The sequence below is a fragment of the Cervus canadensis genome, chromosome 22 (assembly GCF_019320065.1).
Source record: "Cervus canadensis isolate Bull #8, Minnesota chromosome 22, ASM1932006v1, whole genome shotgun sequence".
Classification (NCBI taxonomy): domain Eukaryota; kingdom Metazoa; phylum Chordata; class Mammalia; order Artiodactyla; family Cervidae; genus Cervus; species Cervus canadensis.
Genome location: NC_057407.1, coordinates 4,365,787 through 4,389,725, shown reverse-complemented (window position 1 = coordinate 4,389,725; position 23,939 = coordinate 4,365,787). Strand labels below are relative to the sequence as shown.

The window sequence follows — 23,939 nt, the reverse complement described above, 5'->3', positions numbered from 1 at the left end:
TGCCCCACAGCAGCCACACCCCAGCCTCATGGGCGGGCGTGGGCGCGTGGACACGGTTCCTGCCCCCCGTCCTCCCTGCCTCTGCAGCAACTCTGCACCCTGGCCGGTGCCCCGCCCAGCTCTGGCCCCGAGCCTACTGCCACAGGGGTCTCTCCAGCATGCAGAGTGGCCTGGCCTGCCCTCGCCTCCCTGGCCCAGCAACCCCGTAAGGCCCCCTTGCCTCCAGGCCAGCTCCCAGCGGACACACACACACACACAGGGTCCAGCTGGCACCCAGGATACTGTTGGTCGTGATCTCTTGCCATTTGTTCTCCCGCTTGAGTCTTGGCGCCTCTAGGTCAATGAGGGAGACGGCTTCTTCGTCCGTGATCCCCTCCTCCAGGTAGAATTCAACCAGGTGCAGCACCTCTGCAGACACAGGCAAGGGGGAGGCTAGGAGGTGGGGAGGGGGGTCCCAGAGCTCCTTCCCGCCCAGCACAGGCCTCGCTGAAAGCTGGCGGGGCGGCAGGGGAAAGCAGGCGTGTGTGTGCAAGGGGCCTCGACCCCTCCACCATCGCCCTAGTACCTGGACGGACTCCTCTCCAGGGGAAGAGAGGCCTCTGCCCAGCTCCTGGGAAGGGGCCTCTGATCCCCGTCGATGTGGAAGGAGCTGGGCCTGAGAGCTACGTCAGCTGCCCGGGTCGAGGGCCCCTCGTCAGGCAGAGCAGTGCTCCGGGCTCTGAGGGGTCTGGGCAGCACTGGCCCTCTCTCTGGGAACCGTGAGTGACCCTATGTGTCGGGGTGGGGGGTCTCACTGTCCCCAGTTTCCAAATGAGGACACAGGCCGCGCCGTCTGCAGCCCAGCCGCCCGCCTGCCCGCCGCGCTCACCGTAGGAAGAGGCGGAGAAGACGAAGGGCTGGCGGCAGTTGATGCAGACGTTGCCCAGGTTGTTGAGCAGCGGGTTGTTGGTGGAACAGCGGTAGCACAGGGGTACCAGCTCCTGCAGGACAGAGCACGGCCGCTGAGGGCCCCACAGGGCTGCGGGCATGGCCCCGCCTCCTCGCCTGGACTCTGGCTCCCGCCTCCTGGGGCCTGGAGGCCGAGGGGAGAGGCCACCCGGGCGGGCGGGGCAGGGGCCCTGGCGGGGGGCACAGTGCGCGGGCTCTGCCCGGTGACGAAGCAGGGTAAATAAGGGCCTACGGAGACCACAGAGGCCCTGCCCGCTGGGGCCCGCTGCCCAGGACACCCCCTGCCCAGGCAGGGCTCAGCAGTTGCGGCTCTTCCGGCAGGAACAATGGCCACAGCCACCATCTACCAGCCAGTCACCGTGCTCCACGGTTGTGCCAAGCACGCGGCCCACTTCAGTCTCATTCCTCCTCACAGCCTCCGCAGGAAAGCTGTTACACGCATCCCCATCTGATAGACATGGAGACTGAGGCTCAGGAAGACTGAGACACAGCTAGGGAATGGGGGAGCTGGGATTCGAACTTAGATCTGTCTGATGCCAAGTCTCTGCTCTGAGCTTGAAGGAGGGGGCTGTGGAGGAGACAGTGGCTGGTTGGGTTGGGGGAAGGGAGGCTGGGGCACAGAGGGAACTGCAGACACTTGGGGTGGATCTGCGGGTGAGTGATAACCTGCTTCCAGAAGGCGGGGGACTAGACCAGGGGCTCCTAGGATGAGGCCCAGGTGGAGACACTGGGCCCTGCGGCTGAGGCAGAGCAGACGTGGAGCCCCAGGACGGCTGGGAAGCAGGCGGGCAGGGCTGTGGGGCTCAGGGGGCTGTGATGAACAGAGGCGGCAGGGAGGGAAGGGCAGAAGGAGCTGGCACAAGAGGGCTCAGGCAGGGGCCGGGGGGGGGGGGGGCGGGTGCAGAGCCCCAGGAGGGCAGCAGCCATCTCTCAGTGAAGCCCAGGCCGGGCGCAGAGATGTCAGGAGAGGCCCCCGCCCGAAGGCCAGGGCCTTCACCTCACTGTCGTGGAAAGGCTTGGAGCGGATGGCCAGGCTGCCCAGCTCGATGGACTTCTGGAACCGCGCGGGGATCTGCAGGCCCTGCAGCTTGTCGTAGGCGTGCCGGGCCAGCTTGTAGGCGCCCAGGGCCTTGCTCTGTTTGGCCAGGGTGAACAGCGTGTTCCTGCCGATGACGAGGTTAAGGACGACAGAGGCCACAGCAGGCCCGAGCACTGGCACTGCCCACCTCTGGAGCGAGCCCCGAGCTGGAACGCAGCTTGTGCGCGTGCCAGAGGGCACGGGAAGGAGCCTGAGGACTGCTTTGCTCATCTGTGGGAGGTAAGTGGATTTCTCGGATATCAAGGCCCAGAGATTTTTCCAGAGATCGAGGCAGCGTCGTCTGCATTAATATTTTAACCTTGCTTAGGTTTTCTGGGCCTGCTGATGGCTCATCTTGGACCCTGGCTGGGCCAAAACGGCTATCCCTGCCTCACCCGGCCTGCCAGCCAGCCCCTAGATTGCCTGGCACCAAGTGCCGCCCACTCCAGCCCCGCCAGGAGGAGCCTGGTCCCCGGTGCAGAACGCTCTTCTGCCTGTGCGTCACCACGGCCGTAGCGGGCTCGGGGCCTGCTTCTCGGAGCTCTTGGTCTGGGGCCGACGGGCTTCCATGCTCCACCTCAGGTCACCTCAAGTGCCGGCTGTGCCCAGGCCGGTCTGCCTTTCTCCCCTCACCCTGACCCTGAATGCCCTTCCCTACTGCCCTCTGCCGAGCCTCAGCTAAACGAGGCCGGTGTCCCAAGCCTCCTCCGAGCTGCCCCTCCCAGACGTTCCTGCTACCCACGCCCTGCCCCGACCCGTGGCCCCTCCAACAGTCCTCACGTGGAGTTTCCTTGTCTGTACCTCCCCATCCTCCCCGGAGTCAGGGACTGTGTCAGGAGCCGTTTCCACATCCCCAGTGGACGTGAGGGTGAAGCTCAGGGCAGGGTTCGGTCAGACTCTGCTGACTTGAACAAGCAACTTGCTGCAGGCGCTGCGTGCAGGGTCCGAGGCCCCGTGATGGGGGCAGCTTCCCCCGAAATGTAAAGGATGGGCCTGAACCCCTTTAGAGAGGCTGGTTCTCACCAACTGGAAGCTGAGCCCTTTCCTCGGAGAGTCTGTGATTCACAGGAAGAAGGCAGGGCGGGGGCTCAGCAGAGGCCGAGAGATAGTGACGACCCCTCCTTCAGAAGGGGACAGGGGCTTCTTGTGACTTCTGTCCCTCTCAGGACCTTCAGGATTGGGATTATGTCCTTGCAGTCTCTGGCAGCACAGGCCCTCAGGCTCCTCCGCGGCCCTCACCGGCAGCCAGAGGAGGGCAGGCCGGCTCCCATGCAGGCCCTGAGGCTGCTGCCCGCTGAGCCCGGCTCCCAGGCAGGGGGCTTCAGCTCCTCCCTTCCCCCACCTCACTTCCCTCCAGCCCCTTCTGTGCGCCGGGCGCTCCCCTGGAACATCTACTCAGGCCTCCCCTGGTTACCTCAGTCTACAGGACAGATGTCGCCTCCTCCAGGCAGCCTTCCCTGACTTTGGCCCCAGCCTTCGCCCTTGGACACAGTACCCATCCCACTGAACCAGGCCCTGACACTGATACTGGCTGCACGCCGGGGATGCAGCAGGTGCTCATCCACCTGGGCTGAACAAAGCTCTGCCCGCCCCCAGGTCCCCAGCTCAGAGGCCTGGCGCTTCCTACATTCCAGTCACACGCTCCTCTGGGGGTTACGGGAGGTCCACCCAGTGTGCTGGCCAGAGACCCTCTGCCGGGCCCAGAGAGCCCTGAAAACTACCCCACCCTTGGCGTTGGCCTCGGCCTCCCCAGTAGCGGCCCTCCACCCGTCCCCGAGGGCTGCCGGAGAGAGCAGAGAGTGGGGAGCCTCTGGCAGCAGAGTGCTCTGGAAGAACTCCTGGGGCCATCAGATGGGAGGGGCGGGCAGACGGCGGTGGAAGGATACACTTTGGAGATGCCCAGGGGCGTGTCCTTGGTCAGGCTGTGAAGCAGGAACCTGGAGATGTTGAAGAGCGTCTCGGGAAGGTGGAAGCTGAACGGCTCCTCCTGCCGCGAGGAAAGCACACAGAACCGAATTTCTCAGCAGAGCCACCGCTGGGCCAGGTGAGAGGCCGACGCCAGGAACTCGGAGCGACTTCAACAGAAGAGCGATCGCCCAGGGGGCACCTACTGTGTGTGCGTGGGAGCCTGCGGCCACACTTGCGTGATCCCCAGCCCAAACCGGTGAGGGAAGCACCTTCACCCTCGCTGCAGTGAGGGCAAAACCGAGGCCCCCAGGCTCCATCTGCCCACGACACCCGCTAGAAAGGTGTGGAGCTGGGATCCAAACCCACTGAAAGTGTTTCTCTGAAGCTCGTTGCCTCTGGGGTGGCTAACGATTCCTTCTCCCTGAGCTCAGGTTGTTGCCAATTAGCTCTAAAAGGGGAGACCTTTAGGCAATTTGAGACGTGACCTGCATACAAGCATCTCCGTAAACGGGGGCACTTGACCCTCTGTAGCCTGAGAGCGCAGGCCTCCTCTCTGCCGTCCAGCAGCAGTCTGATGGCAACGCCCACAGACATGCCAGGCACTGGGGTCCCTGCCGCATGTCCCTGCCCCCGCGCCTGGCACAGGCCCTCCCATCAGACAGGGGCTCAGCACTCGCGAGCTGAATGCACAGGTCTCCTGTACCGAGGCCGCCAGAAGCTCCACACATAGCCCGCAGGGGATGTTCCATCAGGAGGGGCCTATAAGAGGTTAAGAGATCCCTGTTTTGAAGGACTCTGGCACGCTGCTTCAGATGACAAGATGAAAGCAGGCCAGCTTCCCCTGCCAGCGAGCACTCAATGGTAACAAACTGACATTTCCTCAAGGGTCCTGCCGGGCCGCACTCAGCACTGAGCCACCGGGACTCGGGCCCCAGTTGGTCTCCATCTGCAGGGACTCGCTTTACGCCAGTTCCCTGGTCCAGAGCCCAGCCTTCTCTCCTTAGTTCTCACTTGAATTTCTACAGTCTTTGTCAGTTCCAAGAAAACCTGAGCCTGCATCCTCTCCTGGGTGAGAGCCAGGGAGAGGCCTGCCTCTGGTTTTACCACATGAGGTGTGGGAGCTCAGAAGTGTCCCAGGGAGAGGAGGCGGGGGGCTCCCCTGGGAAAGGAGCCATCACCTCCAAACCAGAGCTGCTCTGCTGGGCCTGACACCAAACCGCGAGACGCTGCCCGCCTCTGCCGGGAGTGCCCTCCTCTTCACCTGCCCCTGTCTTACTCATCTCCCACCTCCAGGCTTGGGGGCCACCTCCTCCAGGAAGTCTTCTTAGTCCTCTAAGCAGGTCCTTTGAGGGAACTAAAATGCAACTGCTTGTTTCTAGGCTGATGGAAGGCTGGCATGAGGTCTCCACATGGGTCCCCCTCACCCAGGGTCCCCCTTCCAAGTGCTCCCCAGTGTCAACTCATTGGATCCTTACCGTCAAGTAGGCACTGTTATGACCCTCATCTTGCAGAGGTGGGAGCTGAAGCACAGAGGGGAGTAAACGACCCACCCAAGGTCACATGGCTGAGCTGGGGCACGAGGCCAGCGGTCTGCCTTCCTTAAATCAGTAGGCGGGGGTCGGGGGGTGGGGGCTGCTAAGAGCAGAGGCTCCAAGTCAGGCTGCTGTCTGGGTTCAAGTCCTGGCTCTCCTACTCACTAGCTGTGAGATCTCTCTGTACAGCACCTCAGTTTCTTCATCTGTGAAATGGGATGGCAGTATGGATCTCACAGCATGGTCGAAAGGCTGATACAACGAAGCCCTCGGCACACTGCCTGGTATGCAGTAAGTGCTCAGTAAAGCTCATCTAGTGTTATTACCCTCTGACTTCTCAGCACTGGGTACGCTCACACTGCTGAGTGACTGAGGATAAGCAAACGAGGAAGCTGAGGACAGCCTGTCACCTGTTCCCTACCATCAGGAGGCAGATTTGAAACAGCTTAAACAAAGGATTTGGGAGTAACTAAGAGCTGTTTGGGCCTCTGGAGATCAAACCAACCCTCTCCTTTATAAAGAAGGAAACTGAGGGTCAGAGAGGGGAAGTGCATTGCTCAAGGGCACACAGAAAGTCAGTGGCAGGGCCAGGGAGAGACCTCGGGCCTCTGGTTAGAGCTGGACCTTCACCTGACTAGAAGACAGGGGCCCCTGGAACATCCCCCACTGGTCATTTAGACAGACAGCCCTCTGAGTGGTGAAGCCAGAGTCCACCTGAGTCATCCAAACCTGAAGCAAGAGGACCAGAAGGCCCCCTCCAGCTCTGGCTGGCTGGTTCTGAAGCCCAGATACTGCACGTCAAACAAGCGGAAAATCGAAGTTCCAACCTGTCTCCCCAGGGAGACCCGACTTCTCCGCAGGTCGTCACGCCCTGAGGGTGGGTCTCTGCCCCATGCAGAGGGCTGCTGCTCTGTGAGGCGTGCCCAGGCCCCGCCCCATGCCTGGCGCCCCTGCCCACCTTACCACGTATCGCTGGATGGCGTGGTAGCCGTGGTACAGTTCGGCCAGGTGCTGGAAGTGGTGGAACTTGCCGAGCATCACCTCCTTCTGGGCAGGGTCTGCGGGGAATGGGAGCAGGCGCGTCAGCCTGGGCCAGTTCTGCCGACACCGGGCCCGCCTGAGCCATGGCGATGGAGGAGGCGCTCTGCTGTCCCGAGGCAGCGCAAGTCCCGGCGGGCCAAGCCCACCAAGGCAGGACGTCTCTCAGGGTCACTCCCTGGGGGAGGGCTGGTGTGGGAGAGGCTGATCACCAGCACCCAGACAGGCCAGGGCCCCCTGGCGGGGAGGGTGGGCACACATCAGGAGCGTTCACGCTCACCTCACACCTTTTCCCTCCCCATCCTTCCTCCTCGAAGCCCACACCCCTGGCCAGAACAGAAAGTGCCCCCTCACACCAGGGCTCGATGGTTTTCTAACTATACCCACGGCTCTGGGCGGTCATGCGGGAAGCAGAGCGGGTCACCCCTGCTCCACAGATGGGGGGCAGCGCTGGGGAAGGACTGTGCCTTGTCACAAGTCCCCTGGCGGCCCCCATGCCAGCGTCGCCCCCTGCGCCCACAGGCGGGCCTCGGCCAGGGGACGGCATCTCCCTGCCCCGTCCGCTTCCAGAAGGCCCGCGGCGCACCATGCGAAGTCTCGTGAAGGAAATCACATCGAAACTACCCTCCCACCTGGGACGAGTGAGGATCCGGAGTGTGCTCCTACAAAGTGATCTCTTCTTCACCTTTTCATTTAATTCCATTTTTTTTTTTAAAAGCCAGTGCTCAGCCAGCTCATTATGGGCTCCCAGGTAGTCGGGTAGAGACATGTTCTGAATTAGCAACGCAGGCCCAGACCTCCCAACCGTAACCCTGGGATGGCCCTCATACCATCCTGAAGCTGACGGGCAAACTGGGAAGAGATGACACGCGAGATTATGCTGCTGCAAGACAGGGTTATGGACAATACACCCAATAAACAAGCCCAGGGCTTTAATTAAAGCCTCCCAGCTCTTCCGATGTTTATCTTGGTGCCAGAGCGGGGCCAGGGAAAACAAGGGGCCCAGCTGATGTTTGCTTACCTTGAGCTATATCGAGGCACTGCATGGAGAGCATCCAGTAATAATAGGCGGCGTCATTAAACCTGCTCTCGACCACAGCGTTGTGCGTGAGCTGCTCCAGCACCCGGACCGCCTCGCCCTGCCGCCCGGCCTTGTGGAACGCTGCAGGGGCACAAGACCACGCCCCGTGCGGGGGAGTTGGTGGGGAGGTTCTGCGGGGCTCGCAGGGTGTGGCGGGGGTGCGGGCGCGGCAGAAGTGGGACACTCATCGGAGCAGCTGCAGCCCCACGCTGCCGGGATGCGCCTCTCAGGCCCAAGGCTATAAATAACCGAGGCTACATCCTGAAAAAGTACAGTGAGACATATACTCCTTTGGGGAGCTGGGAAAAGGCAACCCACTCTGAGAAGGCATGGGAGACAGAGAAGGCTGAGGGCCACGCCGTGGGGCAAAGTCTGAGGGCCGAAGCACCGCTCACCGCGTGCCCTGCCCCATCCCAGGACAAAGCTTGGCCACTCCCCAGGTGACACCGTGAGGGGCTCAGGGCTTTTGTTGCCAGTCCCCTCGCTGCATCATCACAACAGACCTACAGACTTTGTGACATGGGCTCACGAGGTGAGGGTAGGCTGGCACCCCCAAGGTCACAGAACCGAGCCCGACGCAAGCCCTTGGTTGGTCTTCAACTGAGGGCTTTTGGATGACCACCTTGGAAAATCTGGCTTGTTCTAGCAACCAAACATTTGTAAAAACCAGCAAAAAATTTCTCAACCATTCTTCCATCCACTTCACAGAAATTTCTAGACTCCCAACTATGTGGTCAGAGTCTCGGGGCGTTGGGGGCGCCTGGGGAGGCACTCCTAGCTATGACACTTGCCCACACTTGGGCGCTGGGATGATCCAAGCTCCCTGCGGTAGGGAAGAAAGAGGTCTGGCCTTTATTCCATTCTCATCTCCAATCTCTTGTCTGAGTACCAAGTTACTATGGTGATGGATTCTTGGACGGGTAGACACAGACAGATGGGTAGGTTGACGTGTTTTGCCCAAACATGCACATACTTCAGCACCTGGGCACTCTGGAAGCGCTGAAGCCGTGGAGAACACACTGTCCTGCCACGGGGCCTTTCGGCTGAGGAGCTCCGCGGGGAGACACCCCCAAATATGTGCAGAAGTGGCCACTGTTCCCACAGAGAAGTGCAAATGGGATGCTGTGGAAGATGACACGCCCAGCTGCAATCGGAGCCCTGCCCAGAGAGGCAGCAAACCCGAGTCGGGGGAACCAGGCTCCCAGACAGGCAGACCCCTGGTCCGATGCTGGCTCTCCAGTTTGGGGCTTTGGGACTTTGCAGGGCACCATCAGCCTCTGCGTCTCTGCAGTGCTGCAGGCGAGATGCAGGCTTATGTGGTTAAGTGCCCCATCAGTGCCTGGCACAGAGAAGGCCGTCACATTTAAAACTATTACCAGTTAAAGCTCTAGACGTCCTTTCACTCCTGTGTGCAGCTGTTTTCCCAGTGGGTGCACTGAGGAGCAGAGGAAACTCCGTTTCCCTGAGCCAGAGATAGAACCCAAGTTTCTCTTCTGGGCGAGGAAAAGTGGCAGGTGAGACCGTGCCACTCACAGTACGGGAGGTCTCTTGTTCCATCCTTGCCCCCCACTGCGCCCTGCCTCAAACTCCCTCTGTGCCACCTCTTTGCTGTGGGACTTCAGACAAATCCTCTACCTCCTCCAACCTCAGTTTTCTCATCTATAAAATGGTACCTACATCACAGGGCTCCTGTGAGGATAACACGGGATGATACACCGGCGCACACGGGGCTTTGCTCAGAGGCGACGGGACCTGCCAAAGCTCCTGGGGCTCGACCGTGAGTGGTGGGCTCGAGAGCATCCCACTGGAAGCCCGTCTCCTTCCCACGGCCCCACGGTCTCCACCACCCGGCCCATCACACCTGCGGGAGGGAGCTGTCACTCAGGGCCACAGTGGGAGGGCTGGGCGGCTCCCGGGCGTGGGCGTGGCCAGCGCTTTCTCCTGCCCCTTCTGCGCGGTGCCAGGCCGTGCTGCCTACCTTTCTGGGCTTAGGGTTAGTGCGCGGTGCCAGGCCGTGCTGCCTACCTTTCTGGGCTTCCTCAAAACGATCGTTCTCTGCGAGCCACTGAGCATAGGGCACGTAGATGTCATCCTTAAACTCGGGGTGCTTCTCACCCAAGGCGAAGGCCTAGGGGAAGGAGTGAATGCAGTTTTCAGAACCCGGCCCCCGCCGCCCCCATGAAAGCACGGCGCTTGGCTGAATCCATTAGGGATGTCATATTTTGCCGGCCTGACAACTCAGACGGGGGGAGTGCCTCCCCCCCCGCCACCCCCAGAAACGCAAAAACAAATCAGCTCTTTGAAAACAAAAGGCAATTAACAGCAATATGCAAGCGACTGGATTCAATAACAACACAGTCTGTTTCTGGACCACAGAAGCGGCACAGAATCGGAAACATTTTATTTTGAGGCTTTGCGTGGGCTCCCGTAGCGCAGCAAACAGATTTCTTTTAATTGCAGGCGACACCTAAGGAAACAGAATTGACATTATCATCACTGCTGCTTATTAGCTGTCAGAGATGACTGTGGACGTGGTGCTGTGTGGCACCCGCTGTCTGCTTCGTCTGAGCCCAGAACCACCTGTCGGGCCAGGAGAACCAGAAATGAGTCAGGGGGCCAGGATGTGGTGATGGGGAGAAAGCCTGCCTGACGCACCCATTTCTGCTGCTTGGGAGAGCTGACAGACGCCTCTTGAGAAGCCATGACTGCCTCTGTCTTCAGCCCCACCCTTCTTCATCAGTGACCTCGTCACCTCAGCGAACGGAGCCACTGAGGGGAGACGAGGGTCAGACGGCTCTTAGCAGCAAAGCCTCGCAATGGCCCTGCAGACCAGACCTCAGCGGGTGGGTGGAGCGGGTGGGGACTGTGGGCCCAGCGCTGAGTCCCCTGAAGATGGATTTCAATCCAGGGCACAGGAAGCCAGGGAGCCAGAGGCTGGGAGTCAAGCCACAGAGGGGGAGTACAGTGGCGGCTCCCCATGCAGTACACGGTCAGCCCCCTGCAGCCGTCTCTCCTGCTGGCCTGGCTAATTCTTACCAGCCCTTAGGACACAGGAGTCGGGGGAGAGGGCGAGGCCCCTGCAATGGCTCTGGCAGCCTGTACCTGGAAAGCATGGCTGGCGTTTTCCGCCACAGTTTGGCAGAAAAACACCACCGAGCAGGGTTTAAATGTCACAGAGGTGTGGCGTCCGTATCAGCGACGCGTCAGCCAGGACCAATGGCAGGCAGTGGGGGCTATCATGTTAACTCTAGCGTCCCTCACATGTATCAGAGCCAGCAGGCCGTGAGGGTTTCCTGAATGAGCGAGTGAGTGAAGGCAGAAAGCGAGCGCGGAGAGGCACTCCATTCTGGAGTGTTCTCCAGAACACTCGGGGCTCAGAGAACTCGCGGGCAGGTCTCCTGACCTTTAGGCCAGCACTCATGTCAAGGGCAGCTGCTCTCCGTGAGAACCGCCCCCAGTCCCCGGGTCCCAGGGCTCAGGGAGGGCCCCGGCGCTCACCTCGTCCCAGCGCTGGGTCTCCACGTGCAGCTGAACCAAGGACTTGAGGTCACCAATCTTCAGGTAGGTCTCCGCGGCGTAGCCAGGGTTATCCAGCTTCTTGAAGAAGTGAGCACACAGCAGCAGCGGCTCCCGCTCGGCCTTGTCCAGCTTGCGGGCAATCTCGATGAGCCTGGAGCCGCAAGAGCGTGGGGAGGAGGTGGGCTCTGGGGAGGCGGCCGGTGGGGGGAAGCCCCATGGCGTCTGGGTCTCCCCGAGGGTGGCTCTGCGCCCATCATGCTGACGGCCACCACCCTCCCGGCTCAGTATGGTGCCTCGGCCCCTGGCGCTTGATGCGAGGTTATTCATTGAGGGAGTACTTCACCCAGAAAGGCCGCCTGGTGAAGGACACCGTATCCCCCACTTCATGTGCCTTTCCCGGGAGTAACGGCCCTGTCCAGCAAGCGCTGGGGGTAGCAGGCAATGTCTGCGGCTCACCTACGCGCATCAGCTCAGCGCCGTGAGCCTTCCCACGTGTGATCTCACTGGATCGTCTCTGCCCTTGGGGGGTAGTACTGTTATTCCCATTTCACAGATGAGGACACCAGAGACCAGGGTGGAAGGTGGAGCCACCCGACCACGCCTCTGCAGCCGGGAAGTGGCCGAGTGCCCTCTCCAGCACCATTAGAGGAATTCTCGCAGGGGAGCAGGCGTGGGGGTGGGAGCAGCCTTTGGGGACCGGACCGCTGGAGGAAGGGCCAGTGCGCTAATGCTCTGAGCTCTGGGGGGAGAGCCTCCGGGGATCTGCGCCTCTTCTCCTGGCCACAGTGCTGACCGGGCCAGGGCGGGGGTGGGGGGTGCCCCGGGACCACAGGTTCACCTGGCCCTGCCACAGCTCATGGGCACATGGGGCCTCATGGAGAGCACTTCTTCCCTCCGGAGAGGCCGGGCTTTGGAGCCAAAGCGGCTCTCCCGGGGGAGAGGGGTTCTATCTACCCAGCTTGCTCCTTGAGAGAAAGGATGGGGAAGCAGCTGTTAAAAGAGACATCTCAGAAATCGGCAAGCTCAGGGAGGCCTGTCAATTGCACTGAGAAGAATAATGGCTCTAAAAATACCACTTCTCAGCAGAGACAGGACGCATTTTTAGGGAAAGCTGGTGCAGGCAACGCCTTGGGAGCCCCCCCCCCGCCCCCTCCCCCCCGTTAAACCTAATGTCCCCAGAGAAAGGACAAAGCGTGCTTGATGTCTCTTCTGAAGGAGCTGAGTATCCCAGGGGTAACGTGATACATATCAGCTGCAAATGACGGTGACGTGAAAACCTAGAGTGAGTAGGGGCCCTAAACCTGCCTGGCTCTCTCCTGTCCCATCCCTTTTCATGAAGAGAAAAACCTAGTGGGGGCGGGGGGGTGGTACAGGCGAAATCTGCACCTCTATCTCCAAGAAACGCTACTCTGGGACAAGAGGATGATGGGGCGGTGGGTCACCACCCAGGGCCCTCTGTGAGGGACCACACCAGCCACGTGACTTAGTCGTTGACCAGCCCCTCTCCCTCCTGGGTCCCGGGCCACTGCGGCCCAAGGACCACAGAGTGGTTTCCAGGGCAACCGAAAGCCTTCAGGGCGCAGGCCGAGCCGACCCCAGGAGCCGCTCCCGCACCTTTTCTGCCAGCTGCGGCAGCCTGCACGCATGTACTCGTGCACAGACACACACACACACACACACGTGTTAGCCCGAAGCCCATTTCTGATGGTGGGAGGAGAAAGGCCGCCCCGTCCAAAAAGGGTCCTGAGACTGAGCCCATCCTCCGTCTGGCAGCTCCACCCGAAGCCCGCGCTTGGGTTCTCTGCCTCCGTCTATGGCATTGCCGACCGCCCGGCCAGAGCTGCGAGTCCAACTCCAGCTCCCCAGTCGGCCCCGCCCTGACACCACCGCCTCGGTTCCTGCCAGTTCAGCTCTCCCATGTCTCTCTCGTTCCCTCCGCCGCCACATGGCCCCCCTGGCCCATTGCACTGGACACCTACCTGGTCTCCCTTCCTCCAGTTTTCCCCCCATCCTACACCTTTGGTGGGAGCACGGCCCTGACCCGGGGTCCTACCCACCTACTGACAAGTCTAAACACCTCAGTTTGGCCCCCGAGGCCATGAGACCAGCCCGGAAGCCCCTGCTGCTGCCAGCATCCTCCCCGCCCCTCTCCTGGACCATCATCCGAAGGCGGCCGACCTGTCCTGTCTGTGCTGTTCCTCCCCCGCACGCCCTTCCCTTCCTGCGCCTCCACCACTTGAAAGTTGTCAAAGGCCCTTCCGGCGAAGACCACCCCCCGGGAGAAGACAGCCACGGTTCCCCCCAGGGGAATGCACATCTCCTTCCCCGAGGTGCCTGGCACTGCTCCTGTTCCTTTCAGCGCCAACCGTGATACAGGCCACGGGCACTGCTCCACGACTGCCTGGCTGGCCCTGTGCGACCACTCAGTGCCTGAACCTCGGTTTCCTCATCTGAAGGGGGGCATGCAGACACCGACCCTGAGGGTGTCGGGGGAACCACATGCCCGCAGGGAGCTGCCGAGCCGCTCAGGCGGGGCTCAGGGCATGGCACCCCCAGAGCCTGGTGGCCCCCCACCCTCCACCACCCCTTCCCCCGGCCTTGCTGAGCAGCTCAAAGGCAGCGACTGCTGTATCTCTGTCTCCCCCAAATCGAGTCACCGCCACCTGTGATCAGACACTGAGAGAAACACTGTGTTTTCCCTTGTCAGTCACAGCCGAGCGCTGACAGGATGTGACACGCCGCCACCCACGTGCCTCTCGCGGCCGAGGCTGGAAACCTACATGTCGACCCAGCCGTGGTCGCCGCTGATCTCGATGGCCTTGCGGTGCTCGCCCGCCAACATGTACATCTCCACGGCGGCTTTGGGCTCGTTGATGTTTCGAGCCCAGTCGGCCTGTTTGGTGATTAGCATCTTTGTTTCTTTGGGGTCTTCAGATCCAAGGAAATCCTGAGGAAGCACAACAAACAAAAACACTCCGGATTAGGACTTCCTGCTGCCAGCGTGACAGCAGAGCTGCCGGAGGCTGCAGCGAGGTGGTGGCGGCCGGCAGCCAGGATGCAGGCGTGGGCCAGGCCCCGCGGGGCCGGTGGGGGGACGGCCAGGGGCCGCCCCACAGGTGCTCCGGGCGGGGGCCAGGGCAGTGTCAAGGACGGCGGCCCTCATCGCTTCCTGCCCGTCCTGCTAACGGCCGCGTGTCCTTCAGCTGGACAGCGCTTTCCAGACTCGGGGAGCACCGTGCAGACTCCACGGTGCGGGAGGCTCACGGTCAAGGTGCTGTTTCTCCTTCACGCAGAGTTTGATGTAGCTGTGACTTTACACAATTTCAGATACTCAGACCCAGTGGACCCTTCACTCAGAGAGTAAGGACGAGCCCCCTCCCCCACCAGCGCCTCAGAGTGAGGCCGAGGGTCCCCTGAACGCAGGCGGGATGGCTTCCACAGTCCCCGGACGGCCCCTCAGCCGCCGCCGCGCTGCAGGGTGTCTGTTTCCTGACTCTGCTCACCTTCTGCCCCCTGAACTCGGGGCATGCTCCCCTCGGCTCTGCCCTGGCTGCTTGCCTGGTAAGGAGCACAAGGGATTCTGGTGAACCACTTCTCAACCAGATGCTCAGAAACCAGGCCTGGGTTCGGGTCTGTGGGGGTGGGGACAACAGGAGGCCACGGGGATCTGAGGCAGAGGGAAGGGGCTTGCAGAGGCCCCGTGAAGGGGGGAGAGGCCGGGGGATCTGGGGGGCTCGGAGCCTGTGTTCCTTCGACCACAGCGGGCCTCTGAGGAGCCAGGCCCAGCTTCCCTGGGTTTGGCCTGAGGATTCACGAGAAACAGCCTCAGAAGAGCACCTCTTCTCAGAATGTGGTTACCCAAAGTACGTGCGTGGGGGCCGCCAGAGTGGAGGCAGCTTTGGTGCTGACAATTTTAAAGGTGGGGCTTGTCACAAAGGGAAGTTGAAGAGCTTAAGAGCACAGTCCCACGTGCCTCCTCAGCAGCGGTTTGTCTCGGGAATAAAGTGCCCTGCGGAGTCTGCGCTGTGTGGAGCTCACAAAGCCTGAGAAAGCACGCCTTTCCCCTGATTAGCACTCACTTGTCAGGAAAGTACAGTCAATGTACGCTGAAAACCCACTCGAACAATTAGCGTTCTCTTTTCTTTTTCCATTTGCTTTCAGGGTAATTGGGTAGCCTCTAAAATAACACATTAGATGGGCCAAAGACGAGCGATTCTTTTAAGGGGAGGACGGAGCGTCACGACCCTGACTCTGAGGCGCCAATAACAGACAACTCGCTGCAGCTCACGAGGGGAAGGGGCTAGGACGGTGGCTGCACGTGCCGGAGACGCCTGGTTTGGGCCCTTAAGGACACGGCCTTTACTCTCAGTAGCTACAGCGCTGACCCTTTATGCCAAAGCAAAGCCGGAAGCTCTGCTGACCTGGTTGGTTAAAGGAGGTGAGCGGCTGGAGAAAACAGGCATCATGAGAGAACAGAAATGTCCTTCAGAGTGAGGGCTCATGGACTGTGGTGTATCTGTGGTGAGAAGGGCCAGAAGCCAAGGGCGAGCCAGGAGCTTGGCTGGTCGGTGAGGAGCAGAGCCAGGGACACGACTCACAGGCTTCGTGACGGAGCCTGCCCCAGCCCCTCAGCCCGGCTCCAGAAGCTCTGACCTAATTGAAGTTGAGTCTAAATGGTTCCTCTAACAAGATGGCCTTCTAAAGGTTCTTTGGTTCCATGGCGCTGATTTACACGTTATCTGGGGCCGTGGCAAAGGCTTTGTCCTGGAGTGGACAGAAAGAGGCCGTGCTGAGTGATGAAGGAGACTAAACAGTGTTCTCATGCTCGGTGATTTTGATAAGGACATGCCACATGAGAGTTAAGAGCATTATAATTCCCTTTATCACCACATAAACATGTCACTTACCCGGAAAGCATACAATTTATTTGTACGTGGGAATGTAATTTAAAAATTTTCTGAAAACCAGATTGAATCTTGGGAAGCAATTTTCAAGTAAACAAAAACATACCACGTTAATAAGCACTGTATCTCACCCGCCCCCCCACCCCCCGACATAATGTGTATGTACACATTTTCTCAAATTCAGACTATGGGTGGGGAGGGCGGCTGAAATGGAACCAACCTACTTGGATCCTACTTGGAATTTTACCAAAGACTGAGACCAAAAACAACGCCCAGCGTATTTACCTTCGTGGAGAGGCAGACCAGATGGACTGTGTAAATGGCTGCCTTTCTGGGTGGGAGACTGTAGGCCCACGAAGCCCGCCGGAAGTGTGATGGGGGTGCCCCCGTGCAGGGGCAGGGCAGGGTGGGCAGGGGGCAGCCCTGAAGGACAACCACGCCGTGGTCCCGCCTGGCCTCGCTCGTTCTCCCAACCTTGCTGAGCTGAGCTGGGTGAGGTCGCCCTCTGAGAAGGAGATGGAGGCTAAGCAGAGTGAAGCTCCTTCCCCAGCTCACCCACAGGGAGGCCGGGCCTCACGCCCGCTCCCTGGACCGCAGTGCAAGGCACTGTCTCCGACGCCGCGGCTGCCCACCGGGGCTTCTCAGGGATTCCGGGAGGGGCAGCTGGCCCAGAAGAACCACCACGACCAGCAGATCCCAATACCCACATTGTAGCCTCAGGGATTCGCTCCCTTACTCCCAGGTTCTATCCTTGCTTTAAATGTTATTATCCCCAGAAAGAGACACGCTGAGGTAGGTGTTCTCAGTGTGAGCGTGCTGTTACATTGTGTGTGTGTGTGTGTGTGTGTGTGTGTGTGCGCGCGCGAGAGTGGAGGGTACAAGAGTTGAGGAGGGCAATATGGGGGCAGCCGAAGCAGCCAGACCTGAGGAATGGAATGAAGGAATCACCAAGGAAGAGATGCGCTGGGGCCCGGTGCTCGGCCAGGTGCTGAGGACCTGCAAGTCCAGGGCTGCATCACAGCGACCCAGGTACCGCCGTTCGCCCGGGGCCTCACAGAGGCGCCGAAGAAGAGCGCGCAGCCGTCCTCAGGAACAGAAGCGCAGGTGGACTGCGCGGAGGGCTTTCCGTCCTGAACTTGCCAGATAATTACCATGAACAGCCTCTGACTGCTGTGGCTGATGGCTCACTGAACATTCTGAGGCCATGAGGTTACTGGCAGACAGGGTAACAAGGGTACCTTCATGCGGAAGCTGAAGCTCCAACACTTTGGCCACCTGATGCGAAAAGCTGACTCTCTGGAAAAGACCCTGATGCTGGGAAAGGCAGGAGGAGAAGACCCTGATGCTAGAAGGCAGGGGGAGAAGGGGACGACAGAGGATGAGATGGTTGGATGGCAGCACCGACTCAAGGGACTGACCAAGCTCTGGGAGATGGTGAAGGACAGGGAAGCCTGGCGTGCTGCCAAATCCGGGGGTCACAAAGAGTCGGACACGACTGAGTGACCAAATGAGAAGCTGTGGAAGGCAGACCTGGCTGCCCCAGGCGCCCACCGTCCTTCCACCTGCGCTCGGCCCACCTGCAGGTGTCCTGCGCACCGCTGGGGGGCTCATTCTCACACAAGCCTTCAGGAGCTGCTCCGGGAAGACCCTGCATGCCTTGGAAGGCCCAGGCCTGGAGACTAGGCTTACCAGGGCCTCCACGTGCAGAGGACATCAGCCCTCCACCCCACACGCGCGACGAGGGTGGTGGGCCCACACGTGGGCAGGGCCGCCGTCGTGGCGCCTCTGACACCCTGCACGAGGCCCGGCACTAACAGCACCTGGCACTCAGGAGGCCTTGGCCGGAGGGAACCACATGGGCCCCCGTGACGACAGCAGAGCCGGCTCAGGCCTGAGGACACAGACGCTCAGCGGCTTCCGACAGAGGCTGGGGGAAACTCCTGGGAGACAGAACCCCCAACCCTTACCAAGGGGATTCCGCTGGTTAGAACGCACCGTCCACTGGCTCTGGACCGCCACGCTCTGCCCCTTGTGACGTCAGCCTACAAGGCCAGCGGTGGGCCAGCTCTGCCCAGTGGCTGCCGACGGTCCCCCTGCTGACCAACCTGCCCACGCGCTTTCCGAGGCCGCGGCCACGGTCCGTCCCACGCCGCGTCTGGGAAGGCAGCCTGGAGGCGGCGGCGGTTACCTTGGCGTACTCGAACATGCGCAGGTCCGTGAACATGTCGAGCGCGAGGTTCTCGTGCCCGCTCCTCTTGTACAGTTTGGCGGCCTCGTGGAACTTCCCCTGGTAGGAAAACACATCTGCCAGAAACAGGTCATTGTTGGTCTCTCCCCGCTTCTTCCGCTCCTGGAAAAATTAGAAGCATAGGAAATGGTCTCCGCAGCCGTGGCAGGAAGCGCCCTTCACAAAGGTTCGCCGTGGCTATTTCCAGTTAAGCCCCTGGGCCTTCCTACTGGAACCTACGCTTGGCTCCTGGGCTACTGTGTCTCTCACCTCCGTTTCTGGTGGGAATGCCTGACAACAAAAGCAGATTTCCCCCCGCCCAGATGAGGGAAGATCAAAAGAGACGCAAACTTGTTTGTTTAATGGAAATTCCTCACAGCAGCTTCCTTAAATACCCTTCCAGGGAAATGACTGCATGGTTAGGATGGGGTGTCCTGCCCACTCCTGGGGACCCCCCAAGCTCCAAGAAATCCCAAACTCCCAGGCCTGGTTTGGCTGGGCTGTGACTCATGATCATGGTGGACAGGGAGAGAAATTTTAGCATTTCCTCCTGAGAAAAAGACCAGCAACACAGGATAACGAGGCTCACATCCCGTTCACTGCAGAGAAGGTCAGCGACGCTGGGTGCTGAGCACCCACTAGACGTCGGGGACCCCTCAGCCAGGGCCACGCTGCCGGAAGCCCAGCCTCGGGAGGGGGCAGGCAGGGCCACACGGGGCTGGGACTGGACTTCATCTGACTCCAGATGCTCTTTGCTGTACGTAATCCTGCCTTCGGAGACCAGTGACCGTCCCCAAGGACACACCTGTCGAGTGCCTGCCCCGCGCGGCACGCGTGATCGATGCGTACATGATCACACACACGCAGAGGCACAGTGGCTGAGGCTGACGAGCGAGCGGGGCCCTCCTCCCGCCATGGTGGGGGACAGCCATTAGCCTGCAGCTCATGCTGTTTGTAAACACTTGGTGGCTCCCAGTCTCTCATCCCCAGCAGCTCCCCTTTGCTTGTATTCCAGCAAGTGCACCGCAGAGGAGGAACACGAGACGCTGAACCAAACTCCTAGACACGCTGGTGAAAGTTACAACAGCTGGAGGCAACAAGCCTCCCCACTGACAGAGAAGAATTTATAAAAACCAAAAGGCAAACAAACCCAAACTGTACATAGTTTACGCCAGTCAGCCAAATAAGCCGACTCCTAATAGTAGGAAATAAATTAAAATCTCGCAGTGAGATAAAGAAATAGGTTTTGCGGGGTGTGGAATTTAGGCCAAATCCGTTGCAGGCCCCAGAACCTCACTAGGATCAGAGCAAACGATTCCACAGGCTTAGCGAGTAAGAATCGCATGGACAGACTCTCCCGCCTGCTCTCAGCCCAGCGGCAGCTCACTGACCCAAGAGGTGCCCAGTAAAGAACCCGGGTTCTTTGGAATAATGGCGAATGCCTAGAAGCAAGCCACTGAGGCCCCCAAGCAAACAAAACGGATCCTCGCTCAAAGGCCCTTTGCTCTTTTTTGCCCAGAGGTAGTTCTTCCAACTTTCCTCTGCCCAGCTCAGCACACGTCGGAAGACACTGCACATGTGATCTCAGGAAGACGTGATAAACGGCCAGACTTGGTCCTCACAAAGGCCAGTTACTTTTGCACCGTGGCCTCATCTTAAGATGCCTAGATCCAGACCATTGACCTACAAACGCGGCCCCTGCTAGTCATAAGCAGCCCTGGCCACCATGGGTAGGCGGCTCTGAACACCCCCTGCCCCGTGCAGGTAGGGATGGCACAGAAGACGCGCTGGAGGAGGGCGGGGGTCTGCAGGGCAACCTCCGGGAGCAGCTTCTTAGAAGGCGACATGGCCCAGACTAGAGACCGCAGGGGCCTGGAAGACGGAGCTGGCTTGAACCCCACCTGGCCGTCTGCCTTGGGGGGGCAGACGCAGCCCCCCGAGCCTTAGTTTTATTTCTCAAATAGGGACACAAAGAGCAGCTGCCTTGTGACGCTGCTGTGAGGCTGCAAAATCGTGTGCACGCGGCTCACGCGTGCGGCAGGGAGCAGGCACTCGACAAACGGCAGCGATCACCAGGCCGGGTCGGCTGTGAGCTCTGCAGGCCTCTCCTCCACGGGGCTCTCTGCCCAGGGGCGCAGCATGCAGCCTGGCCTGCGACAGGGGTTTATGATGCTGAACTGAGCCAGAGGGACGAGACATTTGCTGAATTTCTCGCGGCTTCCATATGTGAATTCAAATGTATCTCACATTCCCAGAGCCTCACAATAAATCTGTTCTGAAGCAGAAATACGTACACCTTTTCACAGACAGACGGCATGAAGAGACACCGGGATAGAGAGCAGTCTCCCATCCCCCAGCAAATGGTGCAGGTGGAACCAGCCTCTTGGGGCTCCCATGGCCCCCAGGGTGGCCGGTGAGGAGGGCGGGCTATGGGGAGGGCTCAGTGTTCCGAGGGTACAGCCCTCCTCCCCAGGGCCTGTCCCGGGGGTGGGCGCAGACCACGTGCGTTTGGGAAATGCCGCCTCCACGGGCACGCTGTAGAGCCCTGGAGAGGGTGGTAACGAGCTAACAGACACTGCGAGCATGGAATCCAGCTCCCGAGGACCTGTTTAATCAACCCTGCGAAGAAGGTCTCGTCCCATTTCCCAGGGAAGAAACCTGAGCTCAGACAGACGAGGCGCCCCCCTGGCTCACCCAGCTCCCAAGGGACAGCTTGGACTCCCGGCTCCCACGTGCCGGCCCCCTCCGCGTGGCGCCCTGCCCTCCCCCGGACACCCGTGGGCTCCTGCCACGTGTCCTCCAGGCGACCGCCTGCAAACCACTGACGGCGCATGTGTGCTGCCCTGAGAAGGAAGAACACTTCATCCTTTACCTCAATGCTGCTGATGAGCTCTAAATACCGGAGGTCTTGTACTCTGGTGAAGGCCTACAGGGGAAGAAATGAAAGAAAATCAGCTGCCTTCTGGGCTTCAAAAGTGGGTGATTGGTTGGGGGCGGGAAGTCGAGCTTTAGAAAGTGAGCCAGTGAAAGGGGGGTTGGGGAAGAAGCGAGCACTGATTAATCACCCGGCGTCTGGGAGGGTTCTGCCACTCATGGAGGCGGGGCTTTCTCCACGGGATTAGTCCACGCAAAGGACGCATCACTCGCTTTGGGATTAGGTCAACAAAACCCGGATGGTGCAGTTGGCAGTGGGGCTGGCTTGGGGGATTCTCTATGCACAAGGGAGGACCAGGTGTACGAAGCCTCTGAGGCAGCGATATCAGGGGGGTGGGGGGGGCAGGGACTGACCGAGGAGAGACCATGTCCACCCTAGTGACCGGGACGGAGCGCGGGAGACAGCCGTGCCTTCTGCAGGGCACAAACACAGGGCGGCACTGAGGGAGGGGACGGGGGCAGAGCTGAGGAGGAACAGACACAGCTTCTAGAAGGAAGGGGGAGGCAGGCAATGAATCACTCCTCGTCCCTGGAAGCAAACTCTTACGTAAACCTGACAGGTGCAACTTGCCGTGGACTCACTGTAAGGCCAGAGGTTTCAACCCATGGGCTACCAGAACACTCTAGGCAGCCTTCAGCAGGAGAATGGCTGTTTGTTAAGCCTCTCTTGCGGCTTTCAGATCCCGCAAGGGCTGGAGTGGAGCAGGGCCCACCCGTCAGGAGGCTCTTCATGGGCTTTTGCTGCCAGCATCCTCCCAGGAGTGCTCCTGGGCAGCATCCCATGGGAGACGGGCTGACACACGCCTGCAGGAGGCAGCAGATCCAGGAGCCTTAGAACAACCACCCCAGCCGACCGCCCTCTGCTTAGCTGCATGACACCCTCCATCCTAAAAGGCCGGGGAAGTGGGCAGGTCATCCGGCCTCCAGCTGCCTCATGGATGACCACAGAGCGACTTCATCTTTTCACCCTGCAGGGCCAGGCGTCCTGTCAGGGGCTGGAGACCCAGAGCCCGCTACGACCTGGCCTGTGCTCCCTTCTGCAGTTCAGGGGCCCGTATTCTAAAAGGGGAGGCAGGCAGGTGAAAGAGACCACGAAGCCTGCCTGAGCCAAGAGCCGTACACTTGCAAACTGGACGCCCTGGAGAACGCAGACTTACTGACTGGCAACGGGCAGTGGCGGGAGGCAGGACTCAGCAAAGCTCTGAGGGGCAGGAAGCTGACAGACGGCACCCCTGGAGAGGGGTCCCCTGAAGGGGCCAGGCAGGCATCACGTGAGCAAAGGGAGGGACGGCTCAAAACAGCCATCTCCACGCAGGCTCTCACAAGCCACCGTCCAGATCCGGGCTTCCAGAAGCAACGTGACAGGAACGTCCGGCCAAGCGGCAGACAGGAAAGAAGGAGCCCTCAGGGTCTCAGTCCTGGCTGGGGGCCTGAACCTGCCCTGGCCCCACCTCCAGGCTGCCAACAGCTTTCTCCAGACGGGGCAAAGTAGCAGGTCCTCTCTGCGGGCCGTCTAGGTCTGCTCTGCTGGGATTCCAGGCCTTGCCACCGTGAGAAACCTGTCTCCCAGTTCCCTCAGCCCTGACACATTCTGCAGAGTCAGGGTGCCCTGGTCGGAGTGGTCAGAGTCACAGGCCCCGGATAACCTCAGGGAGGTGTGGGAACAGAGTTCTGTTGAGGCCGCCAGCTGGCAGGCCAGGCAGCTCTCCTGCGCCACCTAGTGGAGGCGCTGGCCTATCACAGGGACCCACCCTGCACCCTCCAGCGCCTGGGAGTCTTTGCAAAGCAGCAAATCGCAGGCTGGCGGTTCGGAATCTGGCTAAAATGATCAAGTTCCAGACTAGGGTTAAAATTCTGTGGGCTTCACACAATAATCTCTATTACCAGGGAGGGTTTGGGGGATACAACATGGGGAGGGAGGAATCTCAGGTTAGTTCTTATCCAGTCAAACATCTGCTGAGCTCCTAATGGTCTGAGGTACTGTGCTAAGCGGGCTTCCCAGGTGGCTCAGGGGTAAAGAACCCACCTGCCAAGGCAGGAAATGCGGGTTCAAGGGGGTTCAACCCCTCGGTCAGGAAGATCGCTTGGAGAAGGAAACGGCAACCCCTTTCAGTATTCTTGCCTGGAGAATTCCACAGACAGAAGAACCGAGCAGGCTACACTGCATGGGGTCGCAAAGAGTCAGACACGACTGAGCAACTGAACAATTGCGCTAGGCAGTGCTGGCTGAGTCTGGGAAGAAACTGATGCCTAGCTCCTGGGCATAAGGAACTGACGACCTCTAAGGAAGACTTCTCACTGCAATCCAGGCTAAAAACAAACAAAACACCGTCTAGGACTCCTGTGTCATCCTTCACCCCTCCTGGCGTTTCTAGGGGACTGCGGGGGGTGGGGGGGAGGGTTGGTAGTGGTGGAAACCCCTCCACGGACTTGCCTCCTCTGTCCTATGAGTTCTCAAGAATCCCTAACAGCCCTCCCTCCTGTTACCACTTTTCTGACACTTAGTAGATCTAAGACTGATACTACATCATGATAATCTTACTCGTTTTAATCACGGCCAGCCTTTGGCCAACCACTGCCAGTTTTAGAACCCCTTCTCCCACGCGGGGGTGAAGCCTCAGGACAGCAGGTCACGCAGGCGTCAGGCGGTGTTCTCCCCGTGCTGCTGAGGGAGTAGGGGCACGAGGCTCCCTGGGGCCTGCCAGCCCGAGCGGGCACAGCTGTGCCCAGCCAGGCTGCCCAGTCACCAGCCAGCCCACGCGGGCACTGC

General features: G+C 60.1%; 1 protein-coding gene across 4 annotated transcripts in view; it reads right to left on the bottom strand.

Moving 5' to 3' along the window:
* IFT122 (intraflagellar transport 122) overlaps positions 1-23,939 on the bottom strand; it is a 65,411-nt gene that overhangs the window by 1,885 nt on the left and 39,587 nt on the right. For all 4 annotated transcript variants that reach the window (XM_043442166.1, XM_043442165.1, XM_043442163.1 and 1 more), the window contains 11 exons: positions 21,108-21,161; positions 18,197-18,358; positions 13,885-14,051; positions 11,084-11,255; positions 9,611-9,713; positions 7,526-7,666; positions 6,430-6,524; positions 3,913-4,013; positions 1,946-2,111; positions 869-980; positions 283-408 (listed from right to left, as the gene is read on the bottom strand). In XM_043442166.1, the coding sequence (XP_043298101.1) occupies positions 283-408; positions 869-980; positions 1,946-2,111; positions 3,913-4,013; positions 6,430-6,524; positions 7,526-7,666; positions 9,611-9,713; positions 11,084-11,255; positions 13,885-14,051; positions 18,197-18,358; positions 21,108-21,161 (1,399 nt within the window). The remainder of the gene's footprint in view (positions 1-282; positions 409-868; positions 981-1,945; positions 2,112-3,912; positions 4,014-6,429; positions 6,525-7,525; positions 7,667-9,610; positions 9,714-11,083; positions 11,256-13,884; positions 14,052-18,196; positions 18,359-21,107; positions 21,162-23,939) is intronic.